We start from the raw sequence: 24502 nt of genomic DNA, 5'->3' as shown, positions 1-24502 counted from the left end.
AAACAATCCAGTTAGAAAATGGGCAAAGGAGACGAAGACACGTTTCACCCAAGAGGATGTACAGGTGGGAAATAATCACATGACAAGATGTTCAGCATCCTTAGCCTTCAGTGAAATGCAAATTAAAGCCACAGTGAGACATCACTGCAGACTTGTCAGAAAGGTTCAAAATAAAAATAGTCACAGCATCAAATGCTGGTGAGGCTGTGGAGAAACTGGAACTCTCATTTACTGCCGGTGGGAACGGACAATGGCGCAGCCTCTCTGGGAAAGAGTTTGGTAGTTTCTTAAAGACACTAAACATGCAACCACCATGTGACTCAGCAGTTGCACTCCTGGGTTTTTGTCCCAAAGAAATAGACTTACACTCACACAAAAACCTGAACAGAAATGTTTATAGCAGCTTTATTCTAAATGGCCCCAAACTGGAAACAACCTGGGTGTCCTTCAGCAGGTGGATAAATAGACTGCAGTCCATCCACACCATGGAACACAGCTCAGCCATGAAAAGGAACCAGAATGTTGATGCAGCGGTGGTGCCACACCTGGGTGAATCTTCAGAGCAAAGCCATTCCCCAGAGTTTACATCCTGTATGGTTCCACTTAACATAATATCCTTTAAATGGCAAAATTATAGAAATGGAGAACATATTAGTGTTTCCTAGGAGTTTGGAGCGGGTAAAGGTGGAGGGGGAGTGGAGGGGTCCTTGTGGGGTGGGAATGTTCTCTATCTTGACTGTATGAATATCACCATCCTGCTATACCTTAGTAAGATATTACCATCGGGGGGAACTGGATAAAGAGTATAGGGGATCTCTGTGTGACTGCACCGTGATCTCAACATTAAAAGTTTAATTTAAATCCCACTGGGGGAAATGGTGTGGCTGTGGTTGAAACAGTATTTATTGGCTGTGAGTTGACAGTAGTTGAAACTGGTGACGTCTTCACAGAGGTTCGTCATACTACTCTGTCTCCTTTCGTAGTTTTTGGAATTTTCTATAATGAAAAGTGAAAGTATAAAATGAAGGAACACTTGGTGTGGAGTGGACCTGGGTGCAGTCTGCCTGTGTTTATTATTGAGCACTTCTGTTCCGCAGTGCTCTGCTGGGTTGGTGTGAGCCCAGAGACCCAGGCCTGCCCTCCTGGAAATGCAGTAGGTACAGCAGGGACGGGCCCAGTGATCCCACGACAGGGAAGAGCCCAGGACAGGACGATGGCACTCTGCCAGTTTGTATTGGTTGTTTACCTGGTGAGGAGGTCTGAGGGTTTGGCGGGCGAGTAGGGTAAGTAGGAGCTAACTAGGTAAATGGAGGGGGGCGTTTGGGATGGAGATACAGCAGGGGCGGGCCTTGTGGCAGAGGGTACTGTGGACCAGGACAGGATGGAGACGGGGCTCTGGAGGGCAGTGGAGGGGTGAGAGGAGGCCCAGCCACAGCTGTTGTCTGCAGCCACAGAAGATGGGGGTATGTCTTGAGACGGGGAGACAACTGCTCAGACTTCTGTTTTCACACATTGATCTGGCTGCTGTATGCACAGCAGCAGTCAGAGTAGGCGGTGGGGTAGAGCATCAAAACGGCTGCAGAAATGGTGGGAGGAGGTGGACTGGATTTGTGGGAGATGCAGATGGTGTGATCCGCTGACCCTAGCAGAGTGGATTTGGGCCTTTGTAACTATTTCTGCTTTTGTTGCTATTAATATTGCGATGGCGGCTATGTTCTGGCTTCTTTCAGATAGTGTGCAGCTAGGGCAACACTAACTACATAAGATTCCTCTGTGTGTCTTATTACATCAAACTGAGCTAGGTACCAGCTTAGTCAGTGTAAACCCAGATGTGTCGGGTTATTTCCCAGAAAACCAGCAGACAAATGTCGGGGAGAAACAGAGCAGGACACCAGTGAAAGGTGGTAGGGACAGATTTTATTTGGTACTATCGCAGCAGGGGAAGGAGCTGAGCTCAAATCCTAATGCAGCAAATACAGCCAAAGAGCAGTGACAGGGTCAGGGGATGAAAAGTTACTAAGGAACATCAAGGAAGGGACATTCTTGCCAAACTGGCCCAACAGGATCTTGCTGAGGACAGGCAGAGGGCTTAGACATCAAGGAGGAGTTGAGGAACTTGATCAGAGAGCAGGCAGGGGGGATGACTTAGCAGAATCCTTGCTAAAGGCTGGGCCCTCCGAAGACAGACATCAAAGGCCAAGATCGAGGCTCCAGGACCCTATCTCCGGTTTGGTCAGGGAGGGAGAGTTTGTCTCAGGAGAGGCCCATGTTATCCCCTGGAACCTGGCAGTGCACCTTTGCCTGCAGCTCTTGCCCTCTGCTCTGGGTAGCACACATTCTGTTCTGTGTCCCTGCAGGTCCTGTGGCACTTAGTTTAAGCCCCCAGACTCCAGTGCCAGGGGTCCCGGGAGCCTGCCTGGCTCGTCCCTGCCACAGGCGCCTCATACCAACCCCTCACCTCTGCAGTAAACAAGCAAAGTAAACAAAAAGCAAGATGAGGTTGGTGATGGGTGGACCAGAGCCCAGAGTAGCCTGCCCTTCCGCAGCATGTGCTCCTGATGTCTTGGGCCTGGGCCTGGCAGGCTCCTCTTTTAAATTACGGTACCTGCCCCAGGAGAGTGAGGGATATTTAAATGTTTACTCAAATAATGAATACTTAAATATGAATTCGCATACTGCTGAGTTCTCCTAGCAGTGTGTTGTAACTAGAAGAGGTGGCCGTAACTTGAAGGACTGGGGACAGGCAGTGGGAGATGGCAGGGCGGCGGTAGGTGCTGGGAGGACAGCTGGCACCAGGGGCTGGACCGTGAGCTCCATGGGGAGAGACGAGCAGGTTCTACCCACCTGGGACCCTCAAGGAGGAGCCTGGAATGGCCGCCCTCGGGACTGTATGTTCAGTGCATCCCTGACACAGCCTACATGACACCCCAGGAAACACATGTCTCCGGGGCCACCATCCTTAGAAATGCCAGGTGTGAGTCTGTGATACTCTTATTTGTAAAAAGAAATATATATTTGGTTTTCCTTGTTTCTGGCACCAAGCTCCTAAAGCCTTTGGAATTTCTTAAGTGATTAGAGCATAACGATGTTTGTCATGTTAATGATGTGACTTTTGGAAAGGATGGAGGGCAGGTTGCCAGGGGAACCAACCTTGTGATTAGAGGGTTGGAACTCTCAGTCCCACCCCCCTGACCTCCAGGGAGGGGAGTGGGGCTGGAAGTTGAATCAGTCGCCAGTGGCCAGTGATTTAGTCGATCCTGCCTATGTAATGAAGCCTCCAGAAAAACCCAAAAGGACAGGGTTCAGGCAGCTTCCCAGCTGGTGACCATGTGGAGATTTGGGGAGAGTGGGATGCCTGGAGAGAGCATGAAAGCTCCACGCCCTTCCCCATGCCTTGCCCCGTGCATCTCTTCCGTCTGGCTGTTTCTGAGTTATAGCCTCTTAGAATAAACTGTTGATCTAGTGAATAAAATGTTTCTCTGAGTTCTCTGAGCCACTCTAGCAAATTATTGGAAGCTGAGGAAGGGGTCGTGACCACCTCTGATCTATATAGCCGGTTGGTCTGAAGGGAGGGCAGTCCTGTGGGACGGAGCCCTTAGCCTGTGGGCTCTGACGCTGTCTCCAGGTAGAGTTGAGTTGAATTGTAGGACCCCCGGCTGGTGTCGGAGCATTGCTTGTTGGTGTGGGGAACCACCCCCAACATTGAATTGGGCGCAGAACATTTTAGAGCCTCAGCAGGAAATGTGTTTCTTGAAAACAAAAATATTAGTAAGAGTTTAAGTAAAGGGGTCATTCAATCTCAATCCTCATGAAGGCAAAAGAGAGAAAATTGTGAAGTTCAAGATATAAATCACTCTGTCATTCGTAGCTGAAAGGCTAAGGAGTCTTGACGATATTTTCAAAATAAATGGGAAAAAAATATGAAGAAAGGTTTCATTAAAAATTTGTTTCTGCTATATCTCAGCTTCCAACTAATCCATAAGAGATTTTTTTTTAGTTGAGGTAAAACTCACGTAACATAAAGTGACCGATTTGAAGTGAAAAATTCACATAACATAAAGTGAACGATTTGAAGTGAACGGTTCATTGCGTGGGGGACCGTCATCTTTATTTAGTTCCAGAACATTGTCTTGCCCTGACGGTTTTACAAGTGGGATTTAGGGAACATTTGGGGACTTCTGGCTTCAATGAGCACCATTAACTGTTAATGTTAGTTCACTGAAAGAAAAGGCCTTTATGCATTTTGCAGCTTCTAGTTCGTATACCCTTGTTCTGGAGAGAAAGGCTGGTGTTTTCAGGGCCCTGCCTGGGGCTGTGGGCAGGGACTGAAGGTGGAGGATGACCTCTGACCCAGGGCTACTCTGAACTGGCAGGAAGGAGGCCCTGGCCTGAGGGGTGCAGGGTTTGCTTAGTGCTGTCGCAACCTCTTGGAGTTGGACTCAAAGGGTAGAAATGGGTGATGTTTTGCCAGAGGGAGGAAGAAAAGGGATATCCAGGAAAGTCTTGTTGAGAGAGAGGGGGAGAGAGAGAGAGAGAGAGAGAGAGAGAGAGAGAGAGAGAGAGAGAGAGAGAGAGAGAGAGAGGTTACTTTGAGGCAATGCTTTATTTTTGTTTAAAAAAAAAAGTTGTCCTTCTTCAAAGCTTGACACATTGTAAAATGTTTCTACCAGACCTCCCCTTTCTTCCTGGACCCAGCTCAGTTTTCTTTTGAAATTTTACAAACTTAATGAGAGTGTTTATAATAGGAATAAAAGCATGTACTGAATGTGAACGTGTGTGACATTTATAGACGTCCCTGATGACTCTGAATTTTGCAGAACCTACACAGCTCATACATTTATATATGTATTTATAACATGTTTATATTTAGGTACATATGTGTATATAACTACGTATAGGAATATCCACATCTGTATACACATGGGATACACTTTGCGCTCCGATTTGTGCAAAAGGACGCCTGCTGGTGAATGTGACCCCGTGTGACTGCCATGGTTAGCAACTATTGCTACTACCCCCATTGCTGCCCCAGATTTAGAAAATGGAAAACAGGAAGGTTGACAGCTTCAAAATATATTTAAAAATAAACATCAGTGTTGGGCTGCTGGAGCTCAGTGTGCAGAGCTGGCCTGTGCATGTGCAGTGAGCAGTAGTCTGCAGAGATGAGAGCACTCATTCTCTCGAGTGGAATGAAGCTCAAAACATACAAGATGTTGGCATTCTGTGCTGACACCTCATCCACCAAACAGGCCGGCTTGGAAGTGTCCCCACGTGAGCTGATGATTTCCCAACCACGTTGAATGCCATCTTTTGTTTGCGTGCTCTGAGTTTAAAGGCGTCTTTGTTTCTCTAAATTTTTTATTTTTATTTTTTTTGTTTTTGGCTGCATTGGGTCTTCGTTGTGGTGCCTGGGCTTCTCAGTGCGGTGGCTTCTCTTGTTGTGGAGCACGGGCTCTGGGTGCGCAGGCTTCAGTAGTTGTGGCCTGTGGGCTCAGGAGTTGTGGCTCGCGGGCTCTAGAGCACAGGCTCAGCAGTTGTGGTGCACGGTCTTAGCTGCTCCGCGGCGTGTGGGATCTTCCCGGACCAGGACTCGAACCCGTGTCCCCTGCATTGGCAGGCGGATTCTTAACCACTGCGCCACTAGGGAAGTCCCTCTAAATTTATTTATCAGCTCGCTTCATCCCCCCCCGGTGGACTGTTCTCGAATCTCAGCATGTAAAAGTTATTCTGATGTGCTTCCAATGGGGTTTTTGCTGCTGTCCTGATTCTGAGCCCCGCAGGTCAGGGACCTGGGACCAGGCCCTAGACTTGGTGACAGACACATGTGGGCCCACAGTCGCCATTATACACCTCTTGCACAAGTTGCAGACCTCTTAAGACATTTTTTAAACTTAAGCCAAAATAATAATAGCAGTACTGTGCATGGTGTCATCTCTTAGAAATGAAGGTAGATTTCAGCTTACATATATATGATAATGTACCAAATGTACATTGATTTGTATGTGATAACGTACGTGAGAATGTACCAGAAACTTGTCTTGCAATATAGTTTTTAAATGCCAAACGCACTTTGTCATTAAAGCGTTTCCAAAGCCTCGTTGTCTATCAAAGTTGTGCTCTGCCACGGGGTTGGAGACGTGGGTTGGTCTCAGCCCTGGAGTGGGCTGCAGGCCTGCAGACCCAGCCACCACTCGGGCCCGGTGTGTTTTCACCTTCCCTCTGAACGGGGATAGGACGCCTCTGAGAACTGGGAACGACTTGAAAGAAAATGCACGTGCAGCCTTGGTCCGTAGCAGTTGAGGTGTTTTCTTACTGGAAGCATTCACCCCATGCCGCTTGCAGTCCTTCCTTTCCTTACAAAGGCGCTCCCCTGCCCTGCGTGGATTCCTAGCATGGTGTGAGGTAAATGAATCTGTGACTCTTGTCACCTCAGGCTGGCAGTCCCGGTGAAAACTCCACATTCTGCTGGATACACTTGAGAAGATTTTGGATTAGGAGACCTGAGAAGGGGGAAGATTTAAATCTGCCATCTGCCTCTCACCCTTTGTTACTGTCTGTGGTCCACCTGGCTCAGTGCCTTTGGAACCTGGTACCCCCAGATTAGGGTGCCTCCTTGACAGAGAGGGGCACCGGCCAAACCACCGTGATGAGGTAAAGAAGCTTTGTGTTTGGTTGAAATCCTGTCATGGGCTGGTATGTTTTTGCATATACATATTGCATAGCACTCGGATGCACCTTGGATGTATATATTCACAGTTATGCTCGGACTGAGGAATTCATTGCTTTTTGAGCTCTTACCGCGTGCCGTGCACTTACATATGTGCCTGTGTAGAGAAAGAGCAAGTTTACAGAAAGCACAAAAGCCAGGGGAATATGAGAGTTCCATAGTTTGACGAAAAGGAAAACCTTTCCTATGCTCCAGGGCCCGGCATGCACTTGCTGGGCATCTTGGGGTGAATGTTGTGTGTCCTCAGGTCTCCGTGGGTCACGCACTGGGACAGACGGACCGTGTGATGTTATAGTTAGATCTCCTGGAGAAGTGTGACGTTGGGCTGCTGTGAAGTCAGTGTATAACTGAGGTCCTGGGGGATGGCCTTTTGGGTTTGTCTTTAATTTCTTCTTTGCAAAAGCAGGCCATTGAATTGGACCTTAAGAAGCCCAGAGCAGTGCCTCCCTGGGTGCTGGTGGGCAGGTAATGCCTGGGAAAGCAGCAGGAGGGTGTCAGAGTGGCCCTGAGGATCCCTGTTTGATGTACTGGTCATTCGGGGTCTTTCTAAGATCCCTCCTCGTTCTCTTTTACTAGGGCAGAGCCTGTGCTGAAGACGTGCAGGTCCCTGGGAATCTCCTCTCAGTGGTCCCCGCCCTGCCCTCCTGTGTACACGGGAGAAGCCCACAGTTTGTCTGCATGGCCCCCTTTCTCTGAAGCAGCTTCCTCGTAAGGCTTCTGAGCTTCCTTTGCTGTGTCACGTACCGAGTCCTAAGGGAGACCCTGCAGATACCCCATCGTTGGGGGAGCAGCGGCCCTGGATTCCGTGTCATTGAGTGCATGCTGGGCGGGACGGAGTGCTGAGAGGTGACAACACAGCCCCCCGTAAGGACGTTTCAGGCCGGCAGGCCCGTCAGGGGCTGGGGGGCTGGAAGACACTGACCAGCTGGTGCCTTTGGACGGCACACGCCCCTCTGGAGGCACAAGAGGGGGCTGTCGAGGGGGACCCTGCTGGCCTCCCCGTGCCCTTCCAGGTGCTTTAGCCATCACTTTGGCGTCCGTGGCTCACCTCACGGTTCTCTGCCCTCCCTCTCACATCCCAGATGGCTAAGGCTTTCTGAGGCTTACCCCGGAAGAGGAACTCGTGTCGCCTCTCTCTCTGCCCTGCCACCTCGCTCCTCTCATGGCAGCCCAGGCCTCGCCCTCCTGCCCCATAGTTGCTCTCCGCCCCTTCCCTCCCCAGCAGTGTTTCACGGTTCCGCGGTCACCTCCCGTGATGCGGCCATGACTGTGCAGTGTGTCGGAGGGCCGTCCGGCCCCGCCTGCCACGGTGGAGCGGGTCCCAGGCCGTCCCTGGGACAGCCCGCCGGCCCTCACCCGCCCTGGGATGTGCCTCCCAGTGGGGTGGGCTCCGTAAGGACCCAGCCTGCAGGAAACGGGGGCCTGGATTGGGGTTATGTCCCTCTCCCTCTGTAGCTTCCAAACTATTGTCTGTCTGTGTCTCACTCAGCAGTACGTCCCGGCATCTAACGTAGATAAGGTCCGAGGTGAAAGTTTGTGCTGTTTTCTCATAAGTGAGTAAATGAGTGAGTGAGTAGGAGAGAGACGCCTTTTACTTAAAGGGAAGCAGGCACACGGCTTCTAGGAGTGTGGAGGACGGCAGCAGGGGTCGATGGCTCGGTGGCCGGCACGACGTGTGCAGGGGAGGGTTGGCATTGCCGACGATGGACAGTCTGTGTCTGCACTTGATCCGTGATTCCACTAGGGGTATGTGGGTGACCTTGCAGGTGTGAGCACCCATGGGTACCCACCTCCCGCTGACCCAGATCCTAGGTGCTAGGTAGGGGCAGGATAGTCTTAGGGGAGGAGTTTTCCGAATGTGACTTTTCATCAGAATTGCTGCCACTTGCAGCACAAGCACGAAATCTTTTTCCCTGTTGCTCCAGCTAAGCTAAAGAGAGAAGGAAAAGGGGCAGACAGATCTCCAGAAGGTTGTGAAGTGTCTGTAAATCCCCACCAGGGTTGTCCTGGTCACAGATGCTGCAGCACAGAGGCGGCATTCTTCCCCTCCACCCGGCCATGGGCTGCCCCAGACTTACCAGGCCCACAGAGTCCACTGGCACCAAGGGAAGGACCCACCCTGGGGAGCGCTGCTGCGTCACTGTCCTTCCTGGGCCTGGCTGCCAGACGGCCGCCTTCCTCTCTGTTCAGGGAGCGGTGGGCCACGGGAGAGGCCTGTCCATCCGCTGGCTGAGCCTGCCCTGGGCTGTGGTCAGGCATTTCCTACAGATCCTGTGCAGAAGCCACTGCCCTGCTGGCACATAAACAAGCTGGAGGATGTGCCCTGCTCAGACCTCTGGGGCAGAGGGTCCTTGGGATCTTCTTGGCCTGTAACTTAGAGAGGTAGCCTGAAGGTCCCAGGCATGCCTGTCTCTCCTGCTGAGAGGCATGTACCTGTCAACTTTCACCGGGTTGATGAGTGTGTCAGAGGGTCACACCAGGGCGGGGCGGGTGTGAGTCCGCACAGCGTGGTTGGAGCGTGTTCTGGAAGTCTGCTTGCAGGCACCTGGTCCCATCGTGGTGTGCTGAAGGCAGTGCCAGTGCCAGCCCGTGAGCAGGAAAGGGGCCTCCCGGGAGGGATGTGGGGACTTCTCTTTAAGGGAAGACTTTAGGGCATGTGACATAAGCACCAGGATTTAACAGATGAGTGGGACGGTGCCCAGCCCGAAAGGCAGGAGAGGCAAGGGGCGAGTGCCCACTCCCTGCTGCGCTTGGTGGGTGTAAACCTAGTAATGCACGTATCTACTGCCTGGAGCTTCGGCCTCAAAAGCCACACACGGGACAGAGCCTCTCTACTCTGCTATATTGACTTATTACTGTCAGATCTCAGGTCACGAGGGACAGAGCGTGGACTTACCTGAATGAGGGGGATAGTGTCCCAATTCTTATAAAAATGTGGGATCATTTGAAACGGGCTTTGAAGAATATATAGGAGTCCACCAGATGGCTGGATGGTGGGGCTGGCCTTTCAGAGAGAGGGAAGAACATGAGCAGAGAAGAGGGAAGAAAGGGATAGAATGTGTTTAGACCCACCAACAGCCTGTTGGTGGACTAAGGTACCAGCCAGGTGAAACAGGCTACATGGTTAGAAAAGAGACTCTGCAAACTGGGAGTGGTAGGACATGGGAGCCGCTGCGGCCAGGAAGAAAACCTGCAGGGTTTGACAAGAGGAAGTTCCCCCAGGCTGCCCTGGGCAGGGGATGGAGTGAAGGCCGTGGGGCTGGGGACTGGGGTGGAGGAGAGGCAATGCCCCTGTCCCGGGGGGAAGGGACGGGGTGTGGACCCTGGCTGGCAGGGGTGGAGTGCGGAGCTGACCAGGGACTCCGGCGGTTGCGGAAGCTTCTCTTTTGTGAGCATCGGATCCCGGGGAAGCAGGTCTGCCTTTGGGGGAGATGCCTCTTGAGGCGCAGATCCTGGACAGGAGGCACGCTTGAGGGGGCGGTTTGGGGGGGCTGGCGACCCCCAGGAGTCTCCAGCCCCGCGCGTGCGCGCAAGCTGCTTGTCCCTTGGGTAGCGCTGGGCCTGGGGCTGAAACTAAGCTGTAGAGGGTTTCAGCTGGGAGTTTGCAAGAGATTAAAGGCAGGGAAAGGGGAAAAGGGGAAAAGAAATGAAAAGGAAGCAAACTGCGCAGCAGAGCGAGGCGGGGCCACTGCCGTTCGGAGGCACTCAATGGGCAGGCTGCCCGCGACAGCTAGCGGCCGCCCAGCAAGCCCGGATTCTTTCCCCGGACGAGCTCTTTCCCTGCTGCCCTCTGAATGGGCCTCCTCAGAGGCGGCCGTCCCGCGTCCCGCCCCGATTCCCCCAGGACGCCGGAACCCAGAGTCGCCCTGCCCCGGTGGGTGGGGGATGCCTCTGGGGACAGCCCTGGGAGTGCCTTCCGCCCGGCCCCTGACCTCCCGGGCCCGTCTGTGGACTGACCAGCACCCCAAGGTGCCCAGGTAAGCGCCGCGCTCAGCCCCAGCTCTCCTCCACAGCCTCTGGCCACGTCTCCGGGGCGATGCTGCTGAAACCTGATCTCTGGGGTGGTGGGGGGGGGAGGGGACGGGGACGGGGGTAGTGGGAGGAGGTGGGATGCAGAGTCCCAGGGCCAGGAAGCAGGGGAAACCGGACTTGGGAGGAGGGTGACCCTTCCAGTGTCTCCTGTCACTTGAGGATAGCCCTCAGGTCCGAAGGCTGTGGGACAGAGCGCCCCAGCCCCAGAGCCTGGAGGGCTCCTCCTTCCAGGAGAAAGCCATGCTTTGTCTTTGCCGAGACTCACTGGGGCAGAGGAAAGCCTGGTGTACAGATGTGCGGCTTTCCGGAGCCGGGGCTGCTTCCCAGCACAGCACATTCTTTTGCTGAAACTGAGAAAGCCCGCCTGCCCGGTTCCAGGGCCGTCGGTCCACCCCCAGAGCCCGTGAGGGATCTCAGGCTGCCCCGAGGGCAGAGGGCCCCGAGGCTGTACCCAGGTGCCCCTGCTTCTTAGGGGAAGCAGTGCTTTTACTAAATGCAGCAAGCCAGCCTCAGGAGCAAAGCTGGGGTTTCAAAATGAGTTTGCCCGTTGTGTTGCCCACTCTTGGAGCAATCAGAGGGAGGGTTTCAGAGTCCATGACTGTGAAACAAGACACACGGTCACTGAAATAACCTGCCCACAGTATTAGCAGAGCTTCCAGACGGTAGAGTGTCCGGGTCCTTCCGTGCATCTTACCTCTGAAACGTCCGAGGTGAGCCGGGCCAGCACCATGGGCGCAGCCTCTGAGGGTGGCACGTGCCTGGGTCAGAGTGGCCACCCTGGGGCATCTGTGCCCGAGGATCCCGCTGGTGTTCAGCATTCTGCTGACCCTGGGCTGACACAGCGCTGTGTGTGTGTCTTAGCTGGAAGGATGAGGGTGATCAAGAGGGAGACAGAGGAACACTCCCTCTAAGAAAGGGAAGCCCAGGCCAGTGAGCGGTCTGCCTTCTCACTTTTTCCAGCCTGAAAGTCTTGTAAGTTCTCCCTTCTAGGACTGGGAGGTTTCTCCGCAGCTGAATGGATGATACTGTCTGTTCAAATGTTTCCTGACATTTTAGTGCAGTATATACACGAGAGTAGTTTTCCATAAATTCCGTATGTATATCAATATGTAACAAATTATCTGGTTAGGATGGAAATATTTTTCCAACTCTGAAGGTGAATTTAAGAGAGTTTTGGTCCGTTTCTATCAGGAGAGAGAGATCTTTCTCTTCCTCTGTTGGTGACGGTGGCTGGTGGGATCCCAGGAGCTGGCTTCTGGTGGCACTTCCTACAGACGCTCTTTCTAAGTGGGAGCTGCGGTCCCAGGGCTGCAGACTACTCCCAAAGGCCCCGAGCCTCCTCTGCACGCGGGGAACTCGCACAGCAGGCTCCTCCGAGGTAGCGTTACGCTATACTTGGAGGCAAAAGGCAGTGACTTTAGGACAGGGTTATTCTATTACATTAAGGCTGCTGACTTTGAGATCTCCCTGATGCGGGGCAAGGGTGTCTTGTGGAAAGAACACAGCTTCCCAGTCATAGAGATGAGTTGACTGCCTTTGAACAAGTTTCTTCACCTCACCTATCAGCATCTCTCTTTCCACGTCCATAAGATTGGGGTAATAAATTTGCACATGGAAACCTTTTTCTGAGGATAAATCAGATGCGTATGGCTTAGCACAGCGCCTGGCATGTAGTCGTAGGTACTCAGCAAAAAGCAGCTACTATTCTGATTTCCATTATCGTTCTCTTTGTAAAGAATGTTGATATGCATGATATAAGCAGGATTTTAAAACATCTTTGAGAAATCTGTGATTTACCAGGCGTGGACATTCAGATCTGCACCTGTAGCCACCACAGCATTGCTCTGAAAGCATGAAGAAAGTAGGACTTGGGTTTGATGATCAACATAAATTCTAGGCAAGCAGTTTACACATTAAGAAGTGTTTACTGACCGTCGTCCTGACCGTCGCCTACGTTGTCTTTCTTCTCTCCTACCCTTCAGTTTCCCCTCCCTCTATTTTAAGAAAACAGTAAAATAACATCCAAAGGCGTAAAGCCACTCAGGTGAGTTGGAATCAGGTTGGCTGGTGACGGTGGTTTTGTGTGTGTGGCTGAAAGGTGTTAAGTGACGTGGAAGCTGGTGTTCAGCCATCAGTGGCGCGTCCAGGGTTGGTTCTGAGTCCCCGGTCCCACTCACTTTGCAGAAGGCCCCTGAGACAGTCCTTATACCAGGCATTCTCTTGTGAATTAAAGGTAACTGAGTCCCAGTTTACAGAGGAGCTGGGTTCCAGAAGACCTCCTTTCACAGACTACACTCCTGTTTCCTCCTTTAGGGCCATCACCCACTTTATCCTGCAGATGGAAGTTTAAGGGCACTGGATGAAGTGGGATTCAGGGAACCAGTTCGGCTTCCAGTTCTGCCAGTAAATACCAGGGGACTTGTGGCCTGGAGCAGTGCTCTCTGATATCTGAGAATGCTTAGCCGCAGGGAGGGCACGTGGTAGGATTTTACAAACTCGGAGTGGGAGACAGCGGAATGAGTTGGAAGGACTGGGGTTAGGGTATGATTAGGACACAACTGTGTGGAGGACCCAGGCATCTTGGGACAGCTGGCTTTCCTGGGTGACTGAGTGTACACAGAGAAGCTTCTAGAATGCCATGGGGCTCCTTGACAGCTCTGAGAAGGTGAGAGAGCAGAGTCTCCCCCAGGACAAGATTTGGTCCTGGGAGGTGCGGGTCTCGGGGTCCCTACCTGGTGCGTCTGTTGGTAGGAGCACACCTGATGTCACCCAGCCGTCCCTCTGTCTCAGAGCAGACGCTTTGAGAAGCTCCCACGGTTTTCCAGTTGTCCTGTAGGTTCTGATGCCCGTTCACGTTCTGGTTCTTGGTGTGAGTGGCTTTTAGGTTTTACCCTGGACTTTTTTGATACTGTGCTGTGAGCTCTCGATTCTCTTTTATCCGGTCTTCTCGTTTTAGGCGGTGTTCCTGCCCAGGTGCAGTTCCAGGGCCACGTGGATGTTTCGATGTTTAGGTGCACCTTCCCGCTGGCCCTGCTGACACAGGCGAGGAGCAAATGCAGCTCGTCTGCTTGCACCACTGCACTGGGGCCTGAGGCTGGGTGGGGAAGGAGGCTGGCTCACCCTGCGCCCAGCTGACACCTGCCTGGTGGGGAGGTCAAGGGCCACCTCCTCCTGTGCATTGGGGGATGGGGGTCCTGTGGGTGTTTGGTTGGAATAGGACACGTATTGCCGAAAAGGTTTTCTGCTGTTAGGCTGCTCTTTTCGGATGGGTTGGTTTTGGTTCTTTGGCTAGACGAGCAGGCTTTTCCTGGAGCTGCTTTTGTCTGACAGTTCTGGCATCTATGGGAGGCAGTAGGGAAACCAAGGAACTCACCATGGTGTCCTTCCTCACCTCCCCAGGTGCCCAGGTCCTTCTTTCCATCTGTCAGAGTTCCCTGTGCGTGTGGTTGTGTGATGTCCAGGGCTGCAGTGGTAAATTCAAGGACCGGGGGGGAGTGGGGCTACTCCATCTTGGCCAGAACCACAAGTCCCCAACATTATTATTTTCGGCATTGCTAATGTGGTAAACATTTACCGCACAGACACCTACCATGTGCTGGGTGACTGTGGAAACCAAGGTGAAGCAGGCATGCGTCTCACTGCAGGGACTTCACTGGCTGGTTGGAGAAGTGATGCACAGATGCCTGAAACATCCAACGAAAGTTCAGGAGATACATAACAAAGTTAGTGAGGAAGAGGAATTTAGTAGAAGGCCTTCCATAATCAAATCCTTGTGTAGAATGTGAAGCCTTAGCTCGGGACAGAATCCTGTTTCCTAGAGCAGGTGGAGTTGAGGTAGCACATGGGCAGAGTTTTATAATAAAAAGATGAAAACAAAAGAATACCACCTGTTGCCACCTCACTGCCCAGAGGGAAGAAGGGGAGGCTCAATCCCAAGACCACAGCCCCAGAAATCTCCTGGGCAGGAAGTGGGAGTGGCATCCCATGGTCATCTTGTGGGGAGGCCGTGACCCCTGATGACGAGCTCTCCAGAGCACGCCCCAGCCCCGTGGAAGGGGTACCATCGGTTCACGTTCCTGCGGGGTCAGGGGCAGCATGGACCCGGCTCCACCGGGCCGGGGACACCCAGCCCCTTTGTACCTGTCCCTCAGCGCTGCCTCCTCTGGAAGATGCCCTGTCCTGTGGGAAGACGCCATGCCCACCCTGGGAACGAGAGAGGGTCTCTTACATTGAATCCAAGGCACGTGGATTGTCAGACAAGCCATCCTTCTCTGGGCCACTAGAAGGAGGAAACAGTGTGCGCTCCGGGTGTAAGTGAGAGCAGGCCCTGAGCCTTAGCTTCCTGGGTCTGCCCAGGACATGATACCCCTGAGGGCTTGTTTCGAGGGCTGAGGAAGCCTGTTAGGTACCCCCCAGGTAGTAATTAGTAGTAGTATCTTGGTAGTTTATGAAGAAAGCTTGCTTTTTCTGCACACGTTGTGAAAATCCAGGTTAAATCACGCAGCAGTGCCATGTACTGCAGTGAGCCACCCGTGTTAACTGAGAGGGCTGGTGCCCACCTAACGAGGGGTTCACGGTGCTGCGTACGTTGTGTCATCAGGATGATTTAGAAGGACCGGGCGAAGACACCACTGCCTGGGTAGGGACCTGGTTTTAGAACCTGAGCAGTGATAATCTCTGGAAAACATCAGACTTCTGGCTTCTGAAATTAGGGGAGAAATTGGCCGCCTAGGACCCCAGTTACTGTGTAGGGTGGGAGGTTAATGGATGCGGGTCCCCCTGGTGCCCTAGGGGTTCTGAGAGGTGAGGATCCTATGAGGATGTCTTGGAGTTGCGTCCTTTAAGTCTTCCACAGGAAATAAGGCTTTCCAGTCACAACAAGACACTCTGTGAGATTACAGGAGGGTTTTAAGCCCCGGCCCTCTGTTGGAACGTGGTTTTAAGTCTCCATGGTACGGTCCTGATAAGAGGAAGCTCTCATCCCCTTGAAGATGCCTCAGGGCTCCTGTGTCAGCCATCTTCTCCAGGCTGACGGCTCTGTCCTTAGAATGTCCAGGACAAAGTTTAGCATGAAGGCCATGTCCCATTTCCAGAGGAAAGCCAGAGCCACTGGGGACTCTGCCTGAAGGAAGAAAGCAGTTTTTCTGAGAACCTGGCTTCTAACCAACCGGGGGTCATGGGTACAGCATCTTCACCAAGATAGATCGGGCCTCATCTCGCATGTTCTGTGCCTCCTGCTGACAGTTTATCCGTTCCTGGGTGAGTCTCGTGGCTCCCCACACTGTCGCCCTCATCAGCCCCTCACTCTGCACGTGAGTTACACAGGTTCTCCCTCTGCTTGGAACACACTCTCTCTGGTGGTTTTTTTTTTTTTTTTTTTTTGGCTCAGCCCAAGCAAAGCTTCCCTGTGTCAATGCCTCTTTTCTTCTCTCTGGCGCCATCTCTCCCCATAGCCTGACAGCTGCTGTAATCATTCTTGTCTACCTGGATTCCCACTGGATTGGAAGTAGCTTTGAGGCAAGGCTCTTGTATCCCTGAGGCTGCTTTCTGTTGCAAGTAACCAGTCCCCACTCAATCTTGGGCAAAGGAACATGAAAGGAGGACATGAAACTATTCACAGAAGCCAAAAGGTGGGAGCAGCCCAAGTATCCATCCACAGATGAAGGGCCAAACACAGTGTGACTCATCCCTACAATGCAATGTTACTCAGCCTTGAAAAGGAAGGAAATTCTTACACGTGCTGCCACATGGATGAACCTTTAAGACATAGCCAGACACGGAAGTACAAATACTGTATGATTCCACTTATATCGAGTACTTAGAGAAGTCAGATTTATAGAGACAGAAGGTAGAAGGGTGGGTGCCAGGACTGGGGGAGGAGGGATGCAGAGTTAGTGTTTAATGGGGACGGAGTTTCAGTTTGGCAAGATGACAGGAGTCCTGTAGATGGATGGTGGTGATGGTGGCACAACATGTGAATTGTACCTAATGCCTCTGAACTGCACACTTACAAATGGTTAAAATGGTAACATGTGTTATGTCTGTTCCACCTCAGTTTTTTAAAAAACGGAAATGTAAGTGAGGCCAGAACAGAGGGCAGTTCCGGCCTCGAGTTTGGTGTAAGGAGGCCTCACACCCTGACCCCCAGTTTCTCAGCTCTGTGTGCAGGCTCCCTCATCCCTGGGCTCTGGGGGGTCTCAGGTATCCTCAGGACCTCCAGGCCCAATGCCATTCTTCCTTAAAGTCTAGCAGGAAGGATGGAGTTTGTTTCCCTGAGAGCTCACTCCAAAGCCCATTTTGGAAAGATGCTCATTCTTTACAGGTTGCTAAGAGCCCTTGTTAGTCATTTGAGAAGCTGGCCTTGCTTAGTGCATCATCAGAGTAGAAACTGCTTGGAAAGACTCAATTGTGAAGAAAAAACTGTTTCCACTGTTGCCACATTAGAATTCCCCGCACAACACCAATGCAATGGGGGCAAATGTGTTTTCTTTCCAGCATGCTTGAATCAAAACCTCTGAATAGAAATGAGACATCTTAAAAGAATAAGAAGAAACAAGGTCCTGCTTGTAGTGAGCTATTTTATCTGCATTTTCTGGTTCTTCTGTGTTATTGAGTAAAAGGAAAACTGTGGCATATATTTTTTTGAAGGGGGTAATTCCGGTTTGGATGAGAACTTCACAGAAGGATCCCCTGTCAAGTTAACAGACAGGGGCCCTGACTGCAGTGCTGGTTGGGGCACTTCTGGGTCTGCTGGGGGCATGAGAACATTGATGCTTCTAGAAGAGAGAGAGACAGTTCATCCTTGGGAGAGCACTCCTAGTACTTACTGAAAATGGTGACCTTAACCCTTAGAACACATTCGTATGATGTGACTGTGACAAAGATTTACAAAAGAAAAAATTCAAGATCAAGAAAGTATGTGTTTATCCATATGGGGGCCGTTGATCATTTCCTTCTGTGTTTGTAGAGCATCTCTGGGGCCAGAGATGCAGGACTTCGATTTTTGACAAAAAGCATCTATCGCAGCATTGTTTTTTCAGTCTTCCAGGGTTTTTCTCTATTTAATTGACATTACATCTGGCTGCCTGCCCATCTTTCCCTTGCTTTCAAGAAGATTGGTTGAGTGGTCTGTTGTTCATAGACAAATAACTAAAAAATTATAAGGTAAGAGCTCCCTTTAAAAATCACTACTATTGGACTTCCCTGGTGGCGCAGTGGTTAAGAATCCGCCTGCCGACGAAGGGGACACTGGTTCGAGCCCTGGTCCGGGAAGATCCCACACGCCACGGAGCCACTAAGCCCGTGTGCCACATCTACTGAGCCTGCACTCTGGAGCCCACGAGCCACAACTACGGAGCCCGCGTGCCACAACTACTGAAGCCCGTGCTCCGCAACAAGAGAAGCCACAGCAATGAGAAGCCCAAGCACCGCAACGAAGAGTAGCCCCCACTCGCCACAACTAGAGAAAGCCCCCGCGCAGCAACGAAGACCCAAGGCAGCCAAAAATAAAAATAACTAAATAGCGCTTCCGTGGTGGCACAGTGGTTGAGAGTCTGCCTGCCGATGCAGGGGACACGGGTTCGCGCCCCGGTCCGGGAAGATCCCACATGCCGCGGAGCGGCTGGGCGCGTGAGCCGTGGCCGCTGAGCCTGTGCGTCCGGAGCCTGTGCTCCGCAACGGGAGAGACCACAACGGTGAGAGGCCCGCGTACCGCAAAAAAATAAATAAATAGATAAATAATTTGTTTGAGAAGTACACAGTATAAAGCCTACAAAATCTTGCTTTCTAAAATACTTTAAATTTAGAGGTAGCAGAAAAAGGACCGTTTTACCTATGAAATGTTTTATGTAAACCTCGTGGTAACCATAAAGCAAAAATCAAGAGCTGAGACATGACACATAAAAAAGGGGGGACTGAGCAGATCACCATAGGTGGAAACCAACAATTTACAAAAGGAGACAGAAACAGAAGGAAAAAGAAACAATGGAGAGATGAATTTAGAGCTAAAGAGACTCAAGAAGTCATCTGCTCTGACCCTAATTGATGGGATTCTGTGAATGAAGAACCTAAGGTCCCAGAGGTTGAGAGTGTGTTCGGTGGTCCATGACTTGTGGTGGAACCCAGATTAGAACTTGGGAATCTGTGTGCTCCTTCCCCAGCGGCCCCAGTTTCACACCTAGAACTAGAGTGAGAGAGAAAAAAAGGTTTGGTAATGTTCCATTTTGCAGAACTCTCTCAAATGGTGGAGAAGGGAACTTCCTGGTTAACTACATCATCCCAGGAGGGAAGGTTGGAGGGATGGTGATAGATGTAGATATGAAAGATAGGTAGATAGCTATAGATAAAGGAGAGATGAAAGGTGAGCAGATAGATAAAAAGATAGATGGATGATAGATAGATAGATGCGTACACATGTACCATTTGGTCTATCAGAATCCACCAGCCTTCCAGGATTCCATCAATAGATTTTCTCGTTCACTTCTAAAGGTTTATTGTGAATATGCCAGCCAAAGGTTGAGACGGTTTAGATAGTTAAATAACAAAACTCAAGTGTCTTCACTTGGATAGGCAAGAATAATCTTGACCTCAGCTAAATATGTTTTCTTTTTCATTAAAAGTCATATAAAAATGTAATGGCAATTTGTGACTATTAAGAGTAAGTAATATATGAGTGAATAATTTTTATACGTTTTAAAGATTTTTTTATGTACTTAGGAGACAGGAAAATGTTGATTTTTTTTTTTTTTTTTTTTTTTTTTTTTAAATGTCACATGCCCTGACTTTTGTTAGCAAGTAGTGGTTCCTACATCCAATAGAAGAGGCATACGGGATGAACCTTGATGTGTGGGCCCCTCCTTTACTTTTTCTGCCCACCCATTCCCTTCCCGTGAAGGCCTCAGCACCAGGCTCTGGATGACAGTGAGCTGAGAGCAGCGAGGGTTCCCTTTCTTCTTGTTAACTTATACTATGTGATGTAAATAGTGGTGACCAGAGAGCAAATGTCACCCAGCTTCCCACAGAACCTCCTGTAGCGGCCCAAATGGAGCATAAAAATAGGCCTTTTGGAAAAGAGCCTGTGACCCTCTCTCACCCTGTTCTGGGTAAAGGAAGTGCAGGAAGGGGAAGCAGAGGGGAGATGGTGGGCTGGACATCCCGGGAGCCCAGAGGGAGGCCCCTCCTCTCAGCCCTCAGCCCAGGACGCACCATCTGCACAGAGAAAACCAGGAAGTGAGGCGGTCGATTGATTTCCAACCACTGAAGGTATTATGCGGCCTCCTCTGGGCGTCAGCAGGAAAGGGAAAATGTGAGAATGTGGTGAGAGGAGGAACAGACTTGCCACTTTGCCGGGACGATGCCAGGGACCCAAAAGAGCCCAGATCGGGCTGGGCACCAGAGCTCTGACGTGCACGGGGTGTACAGCAGGGTCCGTGTGGTCCCTAGTCCCCCGACTCTGTGGACACACCCTAATGGGGGCTGTGGCCCCAGAAGTCTGACTACCCTGGAGCCCCTCATGTGGTTGGTTTAGGACAGACAGACATGCTCTCTGTGGCATCTGGAGCCAAGGAAAGCCTGCTGGCTGCAGGCTCGGGAGGAGGGCAGCCGGGACCAACGCCTGCACGCTTGTCGCCTGCAGGACCTCCCTCGTGTCGGAACCCTCTTCTGCTCCCGTGGCCGTCACCGCACCCCTGAGCCTCCTTCTGGGTCCAGAGCTGAGAAGACGGAGCCCCGATCCCCACCTCCACCCGGCAACGGGGCCCCCGTACAGTCGTCCTTCTGGAAATTTCACCTATCGTTCAACCGTGAACAGCAAATGTGCAAGTTGAACAAAAACCAACCAGGTGGGGCTTCCCTGGTGGCGCAGTGGTTGAGAATCTGCCTGCCAACGCAGGGGACACGGGTTCATACCCCGGTCCAGGAAGATCCCACGTGCCGCGGAGCAACTGGGCCGTGAGCCACAACTACTGAGCCTGCGCATCTGGAGCCTGTGCTCCACAACCAGAGAGGCCGCGACAGTGAGAGGCCCACGCACCGCGATGAAGAGTGGCCCCCGCTCGCCGCAACTAGAGAAAGCCCTCGCACAGAAACGAAGGCCCAACACAGCAAAAATAAATAAATAAATTAAAAAAAAACAAAACAAAAAACCCCAACCAGGACACGTTCTGTCTGCTTTCGGGCGTGTGTGCTTCGAGAAATGAGGTGAATCCACGCAGAAGGGTCTGCAGGCTCGACTCACGCAGCTGGTGCCTCTGCCTGGGCTTGGAGCCCGATTTCAAGGTCCTTCTCCAGCCACATGGGTCTCCCGTTCTTATGTCTCTGGATTCCCAGCAGGGCCGGTGGCCAGCGCCCCATCATTTGGAGAGTGAAGGGTGTACCCTTACCTCCCACGAGGTTCCCACTCCCTGTGCTGTTAGCATCTCTGAGCACATGGAGGGGCCAGGAAGCCGGGGCCTCCACTCTGAGGTGCTTGGCCACCCCCTTAGGGGTTAAATCCTGTTGCCCGGGCAGGGGGCAGAGGCCGATCTGACCAGAGGGAACAGAACCCAGCCACGTGCCCCAGAGTTGGCTCTAACTGAGTTAGGAACAAAGCCACTTTCATGGGAGGCACTGTGCTGGTTGTTTTCTGGAACAGGCAGCATGATAACAGCACAAAGTGGGATCTTATTTCCCCTCGGCTTCTCCTCTTTGGCTGGGGCTCTTGGGCGCCATGGGAGTGTGGTGTGGGATTCCTGAGGTGGCTGCGGCCCTGGGACTCGGCCAGCGTACGGCTCCCATCACTGCACGGGGACCACTGAGAGCAACCTCATTACTGGAGGAACTGATCCTGCGAGGAGCTGCTGTGTGCACGCCCGTGCCACGTGCTCTCAGGCGCGCCCGTGGCACGCTCAAACAGCCCGAAGGCGGGTGCGCTAGACTTGATGGGTAAACTGTTTTTCTGATCCCATGGTTCTGTGCTGCTCCTTGACGTGGGGTCGTAGGGGCTGCTTGGCGTCTCTATCCTCCTCCCACTTTTCGGGCCAGCCTCCTGAACCATATTTCCACACTTTGCCCTGCCCTGTACTTTTCCGTCGGTGCTTTTGTTAACTCATTCATTAATTCATAGCATGACTGACCTGAATCTCCCACCAGCTGCAAGCTTCGTGGAGGGGCCAGCAGTGAAAACTGGGGGCTTCTCCTGCCCTGTGAGCATGGAGCCTGTTTCTGAAACATTTTCAGTTTAGTTATTTTGAAGTCTGTATCTTTTAACTCCAATGTTTGTATTAGCTATGGGTGTTGTTCCTTTTCTTTTTCATTTTTTTGTTTTCATTTTCATGTTTTTGTTTTGTTACCTGGAATGCCTGATCAATTTTTTTAAATTAAATATTTGATAATATGTCCATAAAATTATAGGTAGGTTGATAGATGCATAGATGTCAGATAGATAGATGGGTGGATAGGTGACAGATGGTTGGATAAATGGATGGGTAAACGGATGGATAAATGGGTGGATGGATGGATCGATCGATGATAGATGGATGGAACTGAGTAACGTGAGTGATGTGAAATTTTTTCAACTTTATTATTTTCTGATCAGTCCTCCCTCGTTTTAAGACAGAAAGCAAAATAACCTGTATTTCTCACAATATTATTTTATTGACCATGGTAGATTTGTCCAGTTCTCAAAGCTTAGTTTTAAAAAAAAAGGCAAAATATTAAAAAAAAACAAAAAACAAACCAGAAATAGTGGAGATGCTAGGCTGCGAGCGGGACGGACATCTGGTCAGCGGATGGTGTGAAGTTCCCTGCGGTGTGTGGGTGTCAGACAGGCAGGCTTTCCTGGTGCTCAGCTTCTCCTCCTCCTGTGACGGGGGTCAGGCCAAGTGATCTCTGCACCTCTTGGGGGTGAAGACACCGCAGGCAGGGCCGTGCTGGCGGACGGAAGCGTTAGCCGAAAGCATGCGACCCAACCTGGGGCACAAAGTGCTGCTGGGCGGGCACTTTATGGAAGGCGGGTCTTTTCTGTGGTTTGCACAGAGGCCTTGCCCTTTCTAGGGTGGGAAATGGCTTAATTCATCAGCACGGTAAGTATATCAGGGCAAACTGTTCCTCGGGTGAGACACTGGGCTGCCTCCCGTCTCACTGTAAACGAACATCGTCAGTGGATGGTGATTATCAGTACGTGTTGAAAGCTGCGCGCAGGGACTGGTCAGGTGTGTCTCCTTTTGGAAATGTGCCAGACATGAGGACGCTGCACTTGGCGGAGTCGGGGCACCTCCTCCTGCTGCAGAAAGCTTCGCAAGTGGCACTGCTTCTTACAGCCTGCTCGTGTTTCCTTGATGCAGAACCACGAGGCTGCCCTGAGGTTCTCGGTCACCCTGTGGGGATGTCAGAGAGCCCCGTTGGACCCAAACCTGCGACGCTCCGGGCCGACATGCCCACGGCGCCCTCCTTCCAGCGGGCGTTCACGTCCTCCTGCACGATTTCTGGCCGCAGCCCCAGCCAGCGGAGGGGGAGGTAAGGTGGCCTTTGAACCAAATACAGGCTGCTCTTACAGACCCCAAACCCAAGCACCACGGAGGGAAGGCGGGGGCTTGTCCTCCACATGACACCGGGCTGCCTTGTGGATTGACCACCATCACTCTTCAAAAATGCAGTCAAAATAAAAACTCCTGAGTCCACCCTCACTGTTAGCAGGCAGAGTGCTCAAGGAACACACTGCATTTAGAGTCCGGGCACAGTGGCCAGCTCAGGACCGAGCATCCGTGAAACGTTATCTGAGCTGAGGCTGGAAAGGGGGTGCAGTGGCCAGGCTAGGAGGGGGCCTGCCCGGGGCTGCAGATTGGGGTGGACAGGGCAGGCAGGACGTGCTGCTCTCGGAGACATGGAATTTGTGCAGGTGTTCGGGAAAGCATGGGGGGTGAAGGAACACCCCGCAGTGGGATTGGAGAACAGAAAGGATGGGCCACAGACAGCCACAGAGAAATGTCCTATTTCTCCTTCACAAAGGACTGCCGCTGAGCAAATTCAGATGCTCAGGGTAGGAATCATTTCTTAGTATTTTACTCGTGGGCACATTGCTCTACAGTTATTTACCACCCTTAATTCCACCTCCTTTCTCTTTACAAAAAAGGGGGACATTGCGTATCAGGACTCAACATCACACACAGAGCAAATACATGTTTGCTAGTGTGTTAGCTGTCTTTCTATATTTCGAAATATAGAGAATTTCCAATATTCTTAATATTGGAATTTCCCATTTTCGATATGGCAGTCTCATATGTATCCTTTATCAGCTGGCTGTCCTGCAAGCATTTATGAAAACTGACTGTGTCAGGCACCTGTGTTGGGCATCGGGAAGAAAAAAAGAGAATGGGGGAGGGAGGTTTAAGCAGATCCCGTGGTTGATGCATGCGTGGTGGGACCAGAGGGAGGACACAGCTAATCCCTGTGCACACATGGACACGGGCTTCAAAGTCAGGACACAGTCGAGCTACGTCTTGAACTGAAGAGAAGAGGGGACTTTGCCAGATGAACAGCGAGGAAGGAAGAGGCACAGAGGCTGGGGAGGCAGGGTTGGACCCCTGCACCACACCTCCACCCGTCCCTGAGGCTGTAGACTGAGCATCTGGGGTCAACAGTCAGTGGAGAGACTGGAAGGGCAGGGCCTGAGTTCAGATACTCGGGGAGCCTCGCGCTGCTGCAGGGGGAGCCTCGGCACCCAGCCTCCCCACCCCCGCCATGTGGGAACCGTTGCTAATTTCCAGG

General features: G+C 51.7%; 1 protein-coding gene across 7 annotated transcripts in view; it reads left to right on the top strand.

Moving 5' to 3' along the window:
* TNS3 (tensin 3) overlaps nt 1-24502 on the top strand; it is a 226005-nt gene that overhangs the window by 174710 nt on the left and 26793 nt on the right. For all 7 annotated transcript variants that reach the window (XM_089917889.1, XM_089917887.1, XM_089917886.1 and 4 more), the window contains one exon: nt 23080-23251. In XM_089917889.1, the coding sequence (XP_089774015.1) occupies nt 23080-23251 (172 nt within the window). The remainder of the gene's footprint in view (nt 1-23079; nt 23252-24502) is intronic.

Source organism: Delphinapterus leucas, chromosome 9, assembly GCF_059928025.1.
Source record: "Delphinapterus leucas isolate spDelLeu-1000000601 "Yukka" chromosome 9, BTC_Dleu_Yukka2, whole genome shotgun sequence".
Lineage (NCBI taxonomy): Eukaryota > Metazoa > Chordata > Mammalia > Artiodactyla > Monodontidae > Delphinapterus > Delphinapterus leucas.
The sequence above is the reverse complement of the archived record's forward strand: the minus strand, read 5'-3'. Positions and strand labels throughout refer to the sequence as shown.